General features: G+C 45.1%; 1 protein-coding gene across 1 annotated transcript in view; it reads right to left on the minus strand.

The window, feature by feature from the left end:
* LOC127617589 (serine/threonine-protein kinase 32C) overlaps window positions 1-17,500 on the minus strand; it is a 108,708-nt gene that overhangs the window by 36,928 nt on the left and 54,280 nt on the right. The window contains exon 3 of the mRNA XM_052089575.1: window positions 9,692-9,843. Within this exon, the coding sequence (XP_051945535.1) occupies window positions 9,692-9,843 (152 nt within the window). The remainder of the gene's footprint in view (window positions 1-9,691; window positions 9,844-17,500) is intronic.

The raw sequence follows: 17,500 nt of genomic DNA on the forward strand, positions 1-17,500 counted from the left end.
TCACAGACTGTGATCAGTGACGAATTCAGGCATGGGCGGCATCTTGTGAGGGGACATCCACGGTCAACAACTTTGGGGCGTTCTCATTTAGACCCCCCCACCCCATACCCCATCCCGGGCAACAACTTTGGGGCGTTCTCATTCAGCTGCTCATCAGCTGTCAATCACAGGAATAAAGTTTCTATTTCACACTGAATATCTCTGTGAGTCCCTCATACCTCATTATATACTCATGAGATGAGGTGAGAACTCTATCAGCACTGCCTGTATTATCAGTGTGTGTGAGAGTGTGAGAGTGTGTGTGTATGTGTGTGTTTGTTTAAGGGCCATTCTCCTGCAGTACTCCAGAGCTCATTTTGTTCTGTATGAGGCCGTTGGGCTGAGAGAGACTCTCATCATCACATTTATTATAGATATGAGTCCTCCAAACGCTCTCCATTCACTCCTGACAAACACACCATCAGATTCACAGAGAGACACGCTCATATTAAAGATCACAGGGTCAGACGAGAGACACAGCAGGGTGTAAGCGAGACCGTGTCTGAGCTGAAATGATAAAACCATGAACATGTTTAATACAAGAATAAGAAATAAAACGCTTTTCATTTCGGTTAGTTCAGTCTAAAAAGTAATGAGCAAAATGCGCAGGATAATGAACGGTCAGCCTGTGACCATCGCAGAATAAACCCAGACAGGTTGATGAGCGAAGAGGAGGACTCTTGTATCACACTGAAGGGGCTTATTTTGAAAAAATGACCGACTGACTGTATGTTATTCAGATTTTTACACGGATCCATAACAAATAAATACATGGATATAAACGAGGCCTGGGAATCTCAGCGAGTATTTGCGCAGACTATCACACCTGGAGTTGCGAGTTTGAATTCAGGGCGTGCTGAGTGACTCCAGTCAGGTCTCCTTAGCAACCAAATTGGCCCGGTTGCTAGGGAGGGTAGAGTCACATGGGGTAACCTCCTCATGGTCGCTATAATGTGGTTCTCGCTCTCGGTGGGGCGTGTGGTGAGTTGTGCGTGGATGCCGCGGAGAATAGCGTGAAGCCTCCACACGCGCTACGTCTCCGTGGTAACACGCTCAACAAGCCATGAGCGGGAGATTTGTAAGAATCTGAAACATCCATCCATCTTCAAACGCTTATCTGAAGTCGGGTCGTGGGGGCAGCTGCTCCAGCAGGGGGCCCCAAACTTCCCTATCCCGAGCCACATTATCCAGCTCTGACTGGGGGACCCCGAGGCGTTCCCAGGCCAGTGTGGAGATGTAATCTCTCCACCTAATCCTGGGTCTTCCCCGAGGCCTCCTCCCAGCTGGACGTGCCTGAAACACCTCCCTAGGGAGGCGCCCAGGGGGCAACCTTACCAGATGCCCAAACCACCTCAACTGACTCCTTTCGACGCAAAGGAGCAGCGGCTCTACTCCGAGCTCCTCACGGATGACTGAGCTCCTCACCCTATCTCTAAGGGAGAAGCCCGCCACCCTTCTGAGGAAGCCCATTTCGGCCGCTTGTACTCGCGACCTAGTTCTTTCGGTCATGACCCAGCCTTCATGACCATAGGTGAGGGTAGGAACAAAAATTGACCGGTAGATCGAGAGCTTTGCCTTCCAGCTCTCTTTTCGTGACAACGGTGCGTTACTGTGGAGCGGAGGGGGGCGAGGGCCACTTCGGAATATCGCGCGCCTGGTCCCCAATCAGCCTGATGGGGTGTGAGGGATAAAGGCGGCTGGTGACGATGGTTCGAGAGAGAGAGAATTACGGGCATGTCCGTCATGTGTGTGTTTATGTTTGTGCTTTTGGTTTAAGTTTTCATTAAATTATGATTTATGTTGACAAGCCGGTTCTCGCCTCCTCCTCGCCCATCCTTTAACTGTGTTACAATTACATTACTTATAATGTACAATAAGGACAGTTTAATTTAGTTCATAGCTCACATATTTCAAGACCCTAAATCCCCTTATATATAATGGTGTGAGAATGAGGGCGCTTTAAAGATCCTTTCTAAATGTCGCATACCAAATATCCTAAAGCAGTGATCCGGACCCGCTCCATCCCGCTCCGTCCCGCTGTCTTGGTGAGAGTGACTTCAACTAAGCCAAGACCAGAGGAGGAAGAGATTGAGGAAGAGGCATCAGGAAGAAGGTTAACAAACTGGAAAGAGTCCGAGAGGCTGAAATAATCAGGCCACGATGACAAATGACACGAGGGATGCTGGGAGAGCAAATATAAAAAGGGAAAACAGACGGCGCACAAAATTTCCTCCAAAAATTCACAGTGGCCTACATAGAGCTCTTGTAAACGCTTGGCTCCGGCTCTACAAGTGACTCAATGCCACACACACATTTTGTTTCATTCCTTTGAGTGTTCCTCTTGAATGTGGGGAGAGAACGCAGCTCTGTCCTCGAGCCAACGCCTCGCCGCTGGCCTCATTTCACAAGGTGCACTTCAGAAAGAACGTCCCGATGAACTCTGCAACTTTCCTGTGCTGCGAGAGAGACGGTGGAAAGTTCCAGCAGAAGTCAAGAGGACTGTCCTATACAGAAGAGTGCTCCAGAAACGCTTGACGGGCTCAAGTGTCGCCACATTCACAGGAGAGAAACGGGGCAGACCTTCAGACCACCTGTCTGACTTTATTAGTTTAGCCAGAATGTTGGAAGACATTCTGCAAAGGAAGACATTCTCCGGATGCACATGCAAGCTGGGAAGCCACATTTGGTCACCATGACCTTGACTGCTTCCATGCATCTAATGGCGGCTGCTAGTATATATGACATAGACTGTAAAAAAAGATGGCCGACGCCCCTTCGCTCTTTTCCATTGGTGAGAACTGAAGCCGCCAGTGTCCCGATATGGCGCTGACATCTTGGGACTTGAGTCTGCGCAGTTGCGATTTCGGGACCAGACCTGCACAGTGGTGAGCAGGAAGTAAAGCCGCGAAATCAAGGCCCCGCCCTCACTCTCGCTGAATCAATCACAAGCACACGCCCCTTTTGACTTTTGACGGTGTGAAATAATTAATCATAGAAATTTAGATATTAAATTTAAAGCTCCAATCTCCTCAGTCCTCCGAAGATCCCGAAAAAAAGTCCGTTGGTGCTTCAGTGACTACTTCAGTGAGAACCTGTCAATCACAGCTGATAATCATGATGTCACCGCACCGTTTTTATAGCATCAAATAACTAAAAACAAACTTATTTTGAAAACAAACACTTGAAATGACATCAACGTGATAGAAACGACAGTAAATGACAGAAACTATCTTTGGAAAAAAGATATGTGAAGTGTAATTTAATTGTTTAGTTGGTCTCACGTCCCGTTGAATAACATGGGGAGGCGGGGCTTATGACCTATACTAGGACCAGCCACCGGGGGCGATCGAGACGTTTTGGCTTCACTTTTGAGGGCTTGTGCGGCACACTTGGTTGAGAGTATAATTAATATTTTTGGGTCTCTCAAATATCTGAGCAATGCAAGACACTGATGACTAAAAACCTCATCCTAAACACAAGAAATAAAACTGTTATCTAGTCGGCCGTCGCTCGTGTTCATTGAAAACGAATGAGGCCGCTTTGTCGCTACGTGTCACTGGCAGCGTTCACACTGGCAGCTTAAGTCAGTTTAGTGACTGATGCGATGCTGAGACAGCTAAATAATCCCACTGCCATTAGGAAACATGTATGTGTAAATGACAGAACAAAACAGACGAATGAACCACTCATCCCATTGAGAACTTCAGAAGACATGATTCATGAAATGAGAGGGTTGCTTGGATCAAGAATGCTTGAGAAGCCCTTCAGAAGATCTTCACAGTCAGATGATGAAACAGACCTGCTGTGTTTAATCATATAGTGTATATATAACACAGCTAAAGACAAACACATACATGCTGATCTGTCTATATGGTGTAATGGATGCATGTATTATACTGTAAGTGTTTATTCGACAGAGCTGTTAGCGTACCCTAAGACCCTCTGTATGACTCACAACGCGGTGAACGGATACAGTAATTACAACGTTCTGCATACTTGACATTTTCAAGTCTTGGAAAAGGCTCTACTTCCTGCCGAGGAGGAGAAACGACTCTTTTATTTTACTGCCTACAGCACGACAAAAAAACCTTTGAGTTATTAAGACAAAGACTCTCAGTGTGTGATTGGTATTCAGGACAGAAACATAAAAGGTAGTTCTGAGAGAGAACAGAGAAAAACTCTGATTGGGAAACAAATGGAGTTTTCAATGTCAAACAAGCTTCACTTCTTTACACAGACCTATAAAAGCACCACTGTCCTTCTACATATAACAGAACACACGCACACACACACTCACGCTCACACACACTCTCACACACACACTCAAACACACGCTCACACACACACACACACTCATACGCACTAACACACGCACACACTCACACACTCCCATGCACACACACACACACACACACACACTCACTCACACGCACTAACACACGCACACACACACACACACACACACACGCACACACTCACACACTCCCATGCACACACACACACACACACACACACACACACACACTCTCACACACGCTCACACACACACGCACGCTCACACACGCACGCACACACACACACACACACTCACTCGCACACACACTCTCTCACACGCACGCTCACACACACACGCACACACACACTCACTCACACACACACTCACACTCTCACACACACACACACAATATATAAATTATTCTTATTTATTTGACCATATCACATCTCTCTCTCTGTGTCCCTCTGTCTATCTCTCTGTTGCGTGGTGGCAGGATGCCAGACTCGCACGTCTCAGGAACAAAAATAGCCAGATGCTTCGTTTGACAGCTTGGCATCTTCTTTCTCATCTTTTTTTCCCTGCATCTTAGAACGTTTACTTACATTTTTTCACAAGTTTTAGACACGTGAACAGCTGTCGGCGATACAGACAGGTGGACGTTTGTTGGCACGTGATGCCAGCGCTTGTGTTTCCTTCCATATGGTCAGTTTGAACAATAAATGACAGATATTATTTATAAATGAGCCTTTATTTTCGGCAAACTGCCATCAAACTCCTGTTGATGGGACTCTGTGGATAAGCTCAGCTGATGAAACGACTGTATTTCGTGAGCACCGAGCGCCATTGTTCAACCGAAGCACGCAAACAGATGGGAATCTCAAGAAAGCGGTTATGGTGAAACTTCGTGGGAGAATAAGAGAGTGTGCTGCCTGCTGCAATATGCATGAAAGTCTCATTGTGTGTGTGCGTTGAATCTTGCATGCTCTACTTTGATTTCTCGCCTCAATCCGGGTGGCGGAGGACGAATCTCAGTTGCCTCCGCTTCTGAGACCGTCAATCCGCGCATCTGATCACGTGACTCGTTGTGCATGACACCGCGGAGACTCACAGCATGTGGAGGCTCATGCTACTCTCCACGATCCACACACAACTCACCACACGCCCCATTGAGAGAACCACTAATCACCACCACGAGGAGGTTACCCCATGTGACTCTACCCTCCCTAGCAACCGGGACAATTTGGTTACCCCATGTGACTCTACCCTCCCTAGCAATCGAGCCAATTTGGTTGCTAAGGAGACCTGACTGGAGTCACTCAGCACACCCTGAATGACCATCATTTAAGTAATTGCATTGAACCTTAAGCAGTCAAAAAGTCTAATAATCCTTTATTAAAAGTCTACTAAGAAACTTTAGCAGTCATAGCATTTCCCCACAAATGAAAACAAAGCTTATCTATCATACTGTGAACTGCTGAGCATGACTTTTCATAAAGCTATGCAAAAAAGGACAACAATACTAGCCTAAACATAATTGAGCTTCAATATCGTCCGCATGTCATTGTAATGTGTGGTCATCACCCACTTTTATTTATTATTAAGCCGGCCCCTTTTCTTTTTGAACGAGATTGACGATATGAATGAACAACATGCAGCTCCTCCTCTCGGTCAATGGAAAGGAGGAAGCCAGAACCGGGTTGACAATATAAATAATAGAAAAGACAAACACACACACACACACACACACACACACAGGTGTCGGACAGCTGCCCGTAAATCTCTCTCTCTCGGTCGCACTGCCGTCTTCGGTCGGCCTTTATCCCTTTTGAGGGCTAATTAGCCTGATTAGGGGCCGGGTGTGTGGAATCACGACCCCGCCCTCCACCCTGCCACATTCCTCCCTCGTTCTCTCAGGCCGGGGAGCCCATGGCATGACGTACACCCCCCCCCCTTTCCCTGGGGAGGGGTGTGCCTTCTACCCCGTTTGCCGGCAGGTCATCCCCGCCTACCTGGATGAGGGAGGGGACAAGGGGAGGGAAACAAAAAAAAAAGTGTGGCACCTACACGCCATAACGGTGATCGTGCCAAATTAACAAAACATTTAAAAAGAGAGGGAAAGGCCGACACAGGGCGACAGTGGGAGAGAGAGAGGAGAGAGAGAGGGATAGCGAGAGGGAGGGAGAGAGAGCGGAGAGAGAGAAATAAAAACGTACTCGCCAGTTCTCCGATACGCCGTAACTTGGTCCTCAGCCACTCCTCCAACTTCTAATGGACGACAGCCGCGCCTCCCCAGGCGGTTAGGAGGCAGACCTCCAGCCCCTAGCAGACGGAACATCCCGCCGTGTTTTTGGTGAACGGTAGGGGTCTCCCCCGCCCCTGGCAGCGGTAACCGCTCCAGATGGTCGGTTGGGAGCCCCTCCTCCCCTCGCGGTCGGGGACCATTCCTCCACTTCCAGGTGGCCGGGTTTCTCCGTCTTCTGGCAGATGGCCGCGGCTGCTCCGTTGGGGTGGATGGTAGCAACGAGATCTCCACTACAGCGCATCCCTCCTCCTTCCCGTGTTTCGGCACCAGTGTAAAGGGATTAATGGAAAGGAGGCGGCGAGAACCGGCTTGACGATATAAATAATAGTTTAATTATAAACTGAACCAAAATGTCAAACACACAAAGGTGTCAGACAGCTGCCCGTAAATCTCTCTCTCTCTCCAACTCTCCAATCTTCGGTCGGCCTTTATCCCTCTCTGAGGCTTGATTAGCCTGATTAGGGGCCGGGTGTGTGGAATCATGACCCCGCCCTCCGCCCTGCCACACATGTCTTCAAATTTATGAAGACACCTAAAAAAGTTTAAACACCATAACCTTTTTCACCACAAATAGCAGGTCTTTCCCCCTATATTTGTAGGATCTTCAATCATTTTTACACATTCATAAATTGGGGATCATGTCTTGTGTATAACTATAAACTTGTCTTTAAGTGCATTTCACCCCTTCCTCTTCTTGTTGATCGACTCGCATGCTGAACTGAACGAACGACGTGGCTCCATCTCGTTCAGACTCATATGACCGACTCTGTGACGGAACGTATTCGTTCAGTGGGTCAACCCAATGTGGGTCACATTCGTTCAGTGGGTCAACCCAAAGTGGGTCACAGTAGTTCAGTGGGTCAACCCATCGCAGCGTGCACTCGAATGCTAAGTCAGTCTTTACGGGCATGAGGAGCAGTAGAGCTCATTGGCTTTGAAAGGGGGAGACGTCAGTGTACGTCAGTGTTTGGTCACTTCACATGTCAGTCAGACCGCCTCTTCCGGTCTAAGTGGGCGGTTCTCGATTCTCTCGAATCTACAATGAGGAGCAGACGTTACACCAATACTCACAGATCAGATTAAACGAGATTACGCACGCCCTCATCGACAGAACAACACGTCCTGTACAGATGCTTTGGTGATTGAGATGAAAGATTCATTTTAATCAACCTCTTCCTATTTTCCTCATGAACACTCACCAATAATACAAACAGTACAAAACAGACTAGCACACACATTATCATTAAATAAAGCACGCTGCAATACGCAAAGCTCCTAATCACATTTACAGGATGCATTCGACTGCAGATGACCGAATGTGTGTGTGTGATAAAGAGCTACAGAGAATAAGAGACACAGGAAGTGATGATCTGTCTCTATGGAAACAGTGCTTACGATGACCTGAACGTATAAAGAGGATGATGATGATGATATGACCCACTCAAGTGCTCCATTGATCACATCGTTATGTCTTATAAAGACACTCGCTTTCTCCTTCCACTGTACAGTACACACACACACACACACACACACACACACACACACATCTCGCTTCCTCACACGTCACTGCGTGTGACGTCAAACACACAATCAGATATGCGGGATTACTGGATTATCTTGTTTCGGGTTGAGCAGCCACATTAAACAGATTAGGATTAAGACTGTTACTGTCAGCTAAGAGTGTTTAACAGTGTTGAAGTGTAATCCTTCATCATTCATAGTGCTGTAGACAATACGCTGCATTATAGATGCTAAAAGATGCGTAGCACATTGTGGAGTGGAGGGGGGCGGGGCTGGGCTAGAATGTCGCACACCCGGTCCCCAATCGGCCTGATGGGGCGTGCGAGGGACTTACGGGCATGTCCGTCATGTGTGTGTTTATGTTTGTGTGTTTTTTGGTTTTGAGTTTAATTAAATATTATTTATATTGACGAGTCGGTTCTCTCCTCCTCCTTGCCCATCTTAACACCCTTACATTGGTGCCGAAACCCGGGAAGGAGGAGGGATGCCCGTCGCAGAGTCCTCGACACTGCCGTCCACCCAGGGAAGCACCGCTACCATCTGCCGGGTGACGGAGTAGCCCGACCGCCCGGACGCGGGGAACGGCCGCCATCCACGGGGCGGAGGAGTGCCCTGCCGTTCCCCAGAAACGCGGAGGGGTCGAGGTTAGACCGCCGTCCGCGAGGGGAGGAGGGAAGTAACTGCCCGATTGCCTGGAGCAGTAGGGCCGCTGCCAGGGGCGGAGGAATGTCCCCAGGTGCCGCCAGAAAAGCGGAGGGGCATTCTGTCCGCTGAGGTTTGACTCCGGTTCGCCCGGAGAGGAGCGGCTGTCATCCGCCAGAGTGTGGAGGAGTGTTCGAGGACCACGCGACGGTACATCAGAGAACCAGTGAGTGAGCTTTTTTCTCTCTCTCTCTCTCTCTTTCCGTCGTCACCGGCCGCCTTTATCCCTCGCGCGCCCCATCAGGCCGATTGGGGACCGGGCGTGCGACATTCTAGCCTGGCCCCGCCCCCCTGCGCTCCACAAACATTTACACCACAACTAGGAATATTTGGCAACTAAGAAGGAAAATTAAGGAAAGTTTAAGACAAAACAATAACACCAATTTACTTTAAAGGGCTAGTTCAATCAAAACTGGTAATTCTGTCATAATTTACTCACTCTCATGTCGTTCTAAACCTGTACGACATTCTTCAGTAGAACACAAGGGGTTTCTTAAAACTAGTCCATATGACCCGTGCGCTATATTCCAAGTCTTCTGAAGTCTTACGATTGCTTTCTGTATTTAACAGATGCAAATTGAAGTTGATACTTTCATGCTCCCATTGTCCCTTTTGGAGCTTCACAGTCGTGGAATGAAAAAATAACATTCTGCTAAACATCTCCTTTTTGAGTTCCGTCGAAGAAAGTAAGTCATATGGGTTTTGAACGACATAAGAGTGAGAAAAAGATGTACAGTACATGACGACAGAACTTTCACTTTTGGGTGTACTCTTCCTTTAAGACTCAGTATAAAATCTGTCATGCGTTTGCACAGCAAGACGTGACACAACAGAGAATGAGAGAAAGTCACCAGAGATTCACTAGAAACATGTGTTCAATGTCCTGAAGGATCTCGAGCTCTCTGAAGACGTTCCGGACCTCGTCGCGCTCGATACACTGCTGCTTGTTCATGTACTTCATTGCGTACATCTTCTCCGTGTCCCGTTTCTGCACGATGCACACCTGAGAGACACACACACACACACACACACACACACACACACACACACAATTAGAGAGCTACAGCTTTAGAAATTAAAAAACAACAAGTGAGAAAATTCTGATTGTGTTTTGAGTGTGGAATCAATATTAAACCATCATTAGTTTTCTGCCAAAAGTTTTTGCGTGGTTTGAGCTGGGTGATATACCTGCAACATATTATTAATATATATGTATTAATAGTTTCAAAATGTCTAATGCATGAAGTAAAAATCTAGTGCACCAATGCAACAATACAGTAATAAATAAAGCAATGTTTACCTACATATATTTTTACTAAAACATTTTTGTGCATGAACAGGGTGTAAAAACATACTTTTAACGCTGAATTATTATTGTGGGACACAGTCAAGTTTATTATTATCCTCCTGAGAACCCTGTGTGACTGTGTGCATTTTTCATTTCCATTTTTTGATATGTAACTAGTAGCACCTGGTCTCAGAACAGTTATAGGAGAGATATAGGATGCACCCTTGTTCCCTATTTAGTGCATGACTCCAGTGTGCTGTCTGTCTGCACTGGTCTCAGAACAGTTATAGGAGAGATATAGGATGCACCCTTGTTCCCTATTTAGTGCATGACTCCAGTGTGCTGTCTGTCTGCACTGATCTCAGAACAGTTATAGGAGAGCTATAGGATGCTCCCTTGCTCCCTATTTAGTGCATGACTTAAGCTCCAGTGTGCTGTCTGTCTGCACTGGTCTCAGAACAGTTATAGGAGAGCTATAGGATGCTCCCTTGCTCCCTATTTAGTGCATGACTTAACCTCCAGTGTGCTGTCTGTCTGCACTGGTCTCAGAACAGTTATAGGAGAGATATAGGATGCTCCCTTGCTCCCTATTTAGTGCATGACTTAAGCTCCAGTGTGCTGTCTGTCTGCACTGGTCTCAGAACAGTTATAGGAGAGATATAGGATGCACCCTTGTTCCCTATTTAGTGCATGACTCCAGTGTGCTGTCTGTTTGCACTGGTCTCAGAACAGCAATATTTTCCAGCTGTAAATTACGAGCAGCTGAAGATCCCAATGCAGAATTACAGCACAGCACATCTAGTGTTTAATGTGTCTGCCACGTTAATTAGAACAACATAAGATCATCATATTCCATCATGCCCGTTAATCACATGCTCACTTCATTTCATAGATCAAAGATCATTCATGAGCACAGAATCTTTATTAAAATCTCATTAAGTGACAGAAATAAAAGGTCAACTAGTCAGGAGAGGGGCAGTGGAGGTCAGAACAGGTCATATGGGTCTTCATCATCATCAATGCGGCAGTGCTGCTCATGTGTCAGCTCAGAAAGTCATAAGCGGTCCTGAGGAGCTGGAATGAGGGTTGGACAACGGAAAGAGTGGGCGACCTCATTTAGAATGAGAACAAGAGGCGATTCCAGTCCCATTACATCGACCGACAGACATACCGCTAGTCAGACAGACTGGCCAACAGACAGACCGCTAGTCAGACAGACCGCTAGTCAGACAGACTGGCCAACAGACAGACCGCTAGTCAGACAGACTGGCCGACAGACAGACCGCTAGTCAGACAGACTGGCCGACAGACAGACCGCTAGCCAGACAGACTGGCCAACAGACAGACCGATAGTCAGACAGACTGGCCGACAGACAAACATACAGAAAGACAGACAAGCCAACCGATAGACAGGCTGACTGACCGAAAGACAGACCGGCTGAGAGACAGACAGACCGACAGTCAAACAGACAGACAGACAGACCGGCCGGCCGACAGACAGACAGACTGGCCGGCCGGCCGACCGACAGACAGACCGTTAGTCAGACAGACTGGCCAACAGACAGACCGATAGTCAGACCGATAGTCAGACAGACTGGTCAACAGACAGACAGACAGACTGGCCGTCAGACAAGACCGATAGTCAGACAGACTGGCCGAGAGACAGACATACAGAAAGACAGACCGGCCGACAGACAACAGACAGACAGACTGGCCGACAGACAGACTTATAAAAGACAGACAGACAGACCCCTCCGAATTAATTATTAATAATTTTTTGTCAATCGACAGACAGACAGGCCGACCGACCGGCCGACCGACAGACATACCGCTAGTCAGACAGACTGGCCGTCAGACAGACCGCTAGTCAGACAGACTGGCCGTCAGACAGACCGATAGTCAGACAGACTGGCCGACAGACAGACATACAGAAAGACAGACCGGCCGACAGAGGACAGACAGACCAACAGACAGACAGACATACAGAAAGACAGACAAGCCAACTGGCAGACAGGCTGACTGACCGAAAGACAGACCGGCTGAAAGACAGACAGACCGACAGTCAAACAGACAGATAGACCAGCCGACAGACAGACTGGCCGACCGCTAGTCAGACAGACAGACAGACTGGCCGACAGACAGACCGATAGTCAGACAGACTGGCCGACAGACAGACAGACATACAGAAAGACAGACCGGCCGACAGACAACAGACAGACCAACAGACAGACAGACCAACAGACAGACAGACATACAAAAGACAGACAGGCCGACCGACAGACAGACAGACCCCTCCGAATTAATTTATTAATTTTTTTTTTCCCCACAAATTCCATATTCAGCAGTTTGATTCCATTTTAATTTAAGTGAATTAAACTTTAATCAAACGAAAATAAAACATTTACCAGTCGTTTTCAACATACGCAGTATTGCTTAAATATAATACAATTATTGCTTATTTTTATTACTATTAATATTACGGTGAATATTGCATAAATAGACACAGTAGTTGTGATATAATTCTGTTGTATTTCTGTCCATTTAAATGTTATTTCACCGCAGTATCGAGTGAAGCCGGTTTGTGACGACAGCTTCACACCACCGGAAGAGCAGGACACGACGCCGCGTGATTTTAAACCGCAAAAAGGATGTTATTTAATGAACTAATATGTAGTCCGTGTGTGCACATGCAGTCTATACATGTATTTCTTTAAACTGCATCCTTTGCTGTTTAATAATCTCAATAGGACACTATTGCGCAATGACATTCATACGTTTATGGCGTCAGAGCGTCACCAGAATGTGAGCACTGCATTGGACCCGATTCCTATGCCAGTGTTTTTGTGAAGCAGTTATCCTGCGGGACGTCCAGAGGCAACAATCACATCATTAAGCACTTCAATGGAGATGAGCCAAATAATGTGGCTAAAATGGCCCACAAAATATCCAATTAAACTCTTTAGGATAACCTTTGAGCTCTGATAACACAATTACAGCAGTGTTTTTACCCCTCGGACACAGTTTGGTGGCTGAAATCACTGAAATGATTCGACTTTGATCGAGCAGTGACTGAGATTCACAGAAGACACCTGCAATATAAACCTGCCCGCAGGCCACATCACCAATAACTGAGATAAACACCGATATCACCCTCACCGATCAGCACACTGACATCCAATCATCTGCTGCAAAACACAACATTGAACAAACACAAATGGTAAAAATGCAATTGCAATGCAAGAAATAGACACTAAAGACAATCTTGTTAATTGCACGTTTATCTCTCTAAATGCTCTAAACAATCAAAAACATTAAACTCCCGGCTGTGTTTCACTGTTACAGTAAATATTGATTATGAACACCTGTGATTCTGCTTCAAAACACATTAAACAGGCCAGTTAAAGGTCAGTTGTGCTGAAAAACTGAAGCCCGTTTTGTGGTGATATTTAGGTGTTAATGTAGTGACATAGACTGTAAAAAAAGATGGCCGACGCCCCTTCGCTCTTCTCCATTGGTGAGAACTGAAGCCGCCAGTGTCCCGATATGGCGCTGACATCTTGGGACTCGAGTCTGCGCAGTTGCGATTTCGGGACCAGACCTGCGCAGTAGTGAGCAGGAAGTAAAGCCGCGAAATCAAGGCCCCGCCCTCACTCTCGCTGAATCAATCGCAAGCACACACCCCTTTTGACTTTTGACGGTGTGAAATAATTAATCATAGAAATTTAGATATTAAATTTAAAGCTCCAATCTCCTCAGTCCTCCGAAGATCCCGAAAAAAAGTCAGTTGGTGCTTCAGTGACTACTTCGCTCAGAGAACCTGTCAATCACAGCTGTCAATCATGATGTCACCGCACCGTTTTTATAGCATCAAATAACTAAAAACAAACTTATTTTGAAAACAAACACTTGAAATGACATCAACATGATAGAAACGACAGTAAATGACAGAAACTATCTTTGGAAAAAAGATATGTGAAGTGTAATTTAATTGTTTAGTTGGTCTCACGTCCCGTTGAATAACATGGGGAGGCGGGGCTTATGACCTATACTAGGACCAGCCACCGGGGGGCGATCGAGACGTTTTGGCTTCACTTTTGAGGGCTTGTGCGGCACACTTGGTAGTGACCAGATCTACTTTACATTTTTAGAAATATAACAACAATGTTCACTTTAGTTCCAATTAGTGTTCCTTTTGTCAGCATGTTTTTTTTTTTATGTAGTCTTAGTCCTGTGTTAAATGTCCTTGTTAGTTTAATATATAGCATATAGTTTTTTAGTCAGGTTTTAGTTGACAAAGTTTGGGCATTTTAGTCGTATCTTAGTCACAGAAAACCCTCAGTATTTTAGTCTAGTTTTAGTCAATGAAAACTGTTGACGTTTCAGTAATGTTTGTCACGTTTAAACAGGTGAAACATCAAGAAATACAAGTGTTGCACTATAAGTAAATAATCGCAAAGATTTTAACTTAACACAAACCCGGAGTATCCAGAAAAAGAAATCTTGACACAATTAAAACTATTAGGTACTTTATGCAGGCATATTACCGCAGACACCTTTGTGAGGTATATTTTTATATCATATTCAAATTAATTTTGATGGTAATGTGAAGGACAAATAAACATAGCATTGTCACCATGGCAAATACTACGTCATTGGTCTACACTCAATCTTCCGTTACCTTTGCCGCTCATTTTCAGCTACTTCACAAAAATGTGCTAGCCTATTAGCTTCATGAGTGCGGTTTAGCTATAAAACACCGCCTTTACTTAATATAGCGTATTAAGTTGTCTAATATAGATGTCACTAGTTGTCTTAATATAACAAAAAAACAACCTAACATTACCAACAAGACGTTAACCTACCTCAAATTATTTGTGGTTAGCCTTCATACCATCATCTCTTTCTCCCAAGTCCACCTGTTGCTGTCATTATTTTATCGCGGCACATTCGGCACGTTTCGCGGGCAAAACACCGGCAAGCTCGGTTCTCCCGATGGTCAGTCAAAAGAGGAGACAAATATTGTTTTATATATATATATATATATATATAAAATAAAAAACTGACTAAACAAAATACAAAATTTTATAGTGTTTTTTTCTGAATTATTTATATATATATCTCCCCGACAGAAATAAAGAGAGATTTTAAAATATTATAAAAGAGAAGTCTGAAAATTTTAGAGAGATTTTAAAATATTGTAGTGTTTTTTCTGAATTATATATATATATATATATATATATATATATATATATATATATATATATATATATATATATATATATATAATAATTAAAAAAAAACTTACTTTAAAATTTTGTCTCCTCTTTTGCCCCCGACAGAAATAAAGAGAGATTTAATTTTTTAAACTACATTTTAGTCTCGTCTTTTTTCGTCAGTAATATTGCATGTTGATATAGTCACAGTTAGTGTTTAATGACGTCGGTGCCATCTCGTTATCGACTCAGTCATGGAAAAAAGGTCGTTGACGAACATTTTTCGTCATAGTTTTCGTTAACGAAATTAACACTAGTTACACCTGCACCGCACTGCAACAAATCTCTCTTCACCAATATTTTTGTCAGGTTATCCAGTTAAAACATCCATAAAACAAAATACAAAATATATAATCCTCATATGTGGACTGTGTGTTTTGTCTTCGCTATACATTATGCATCATTTAACTTAATGTAAACGAACTGATCTCAGTTCAGGAGACTCTGTGCTGTCAGTAAAGGGTTAAAGTCATGTGAACAAACAACATGGCGCTGACCACAGCGGAGTGTGTCTTTGGGAGAAATGCCAACAAAACTACATCTGGTAAGAAACCTCATTAAGTTTTTACACTGAAACCTGTTTGAGTCAAAAGATTAAAGTCTCTAGTTTCATCCGATAATTTCGTCGATTCATCACGAAACGGCACGCTGATAAACACAATAACCACGAATGTTGACTATAGGGCTATTTTTCTTTAGAAATCCTATTGAGAATCAATGTATTCATGCGAAAGCTGATAAATGTGTTTTTCAGAGGCTTTATATGGAGTTATGATGAAAATAAGATGCATTTCAAACTGTTCTGAGACCAGTGCAGACAGACAGCACACTGGAGGTTAAGTCATGTACTAAATAGGGAGCAAGGGAACATCCTATAGCTCTCTATAACTGTTCTGAGATCAGTGCAGACAGACAGCACACTGGAGGTTAAGTCATGCACTAAAAAGGGAGCAAGGGAGCATCCTATAGCTCTCCTATAACTGTTCTGAGACCAGTGCAGACAGACAGCACACTGGAGGTTAAGTCATGCACTAAAAAGGGAGCAAGGGAGCATCCTATAGCTCTCCTATAACTGTTCTGAGACCAGTGCAGACAGACAGCACACTGGAGGTTAAGTCATGCACTAAATAGGGAGCAAGGGAGCATCCTATAGCTCTCTATAACTGTTCTGAGACCAGTGCAGACAGACAGCACACTGGAGGTTAAGTCATGCACTAAATAGGGAGCAAGGGAGCATCCTATAGCTCTCTATAACTGTTCTGAGACCAGTGCAGACAGACAGCACACTGGAGGTTAAGTCATGCACTAAAAAGGGAGCAAGGGAGCATCCTATAGCTCTCTATAACTGTTCTGAGACCAGTGCAGACAGACAGCACACTGGAGGTTAAGTCATGCACTAAAAAGGGAGCAAGGGAGCATCCTATAGCTCTCTATAACTGTTCTGAGACCAGTGCAGACAGACAGCACACTGGAGGTTAAGTCATGCACTAAATAGGGAGCAAGGGAGCAACCTATAGCTCTCCTATAACTGTTCTGAGACCAGCGCAGACAGACAGCACACTGGAGGTTAAGTCATGCACTAAAAAGGGAGCAAGGGAGCATCCTATAGCTCTCTATAACTGTTCTGAGACCAGTGCAGACAGACAGCACACTGGAGGTTAAGTCATGCACTAAATAGGGAGCAAGGCAGCAACCTATAGCTCTCCTATAACTGTTCTGAGACCAGCGCAGACAGACAGCACACTGGAGGTTAAGTCATGCACTAAAAAGGGAGCAAGGGAGCATCCTATAGCTCTCTATAACTGTTCTGAGACCAGTGCAGACAGACAGCACATTGGAGGTTAAGTCATGCACTAAAAAGGGAGCAAGGGAGCATCCTATAGCTCTCTATAACTGTTCTGAGACCAGTGCAGACAGACAGCACATTGGAGGTTAAGTCATGCACTAAAAAGGGAGCAAGGGAGCATCCTATAGCTCTCCTATAACTGTTCTGAGACCAGCGCAGACAGACAGCACACTGGAGGTTAAGTCATGCACTAAAAAGGGAGCAAGGGAGCATCCTATAGCTCTCTATAACTGTTCTGAGACCAGTGCAGACA

This window comes from Xyrauchen texanus, chromosome 24, assembly GCF_025860055.1.
Source record: "Xyrauchen texanus isolate HMW12.3.18 chromosome 24, RBS_HiC_50CHRs, whole genome shotgun sequence".
Taxonomy (NCBI): Eukaryota; Metazoa; Chordata; class Actinopteri; order Cypriniformes; family Catostomidae; genus Xyrauchen; species Xyrauchen texanus.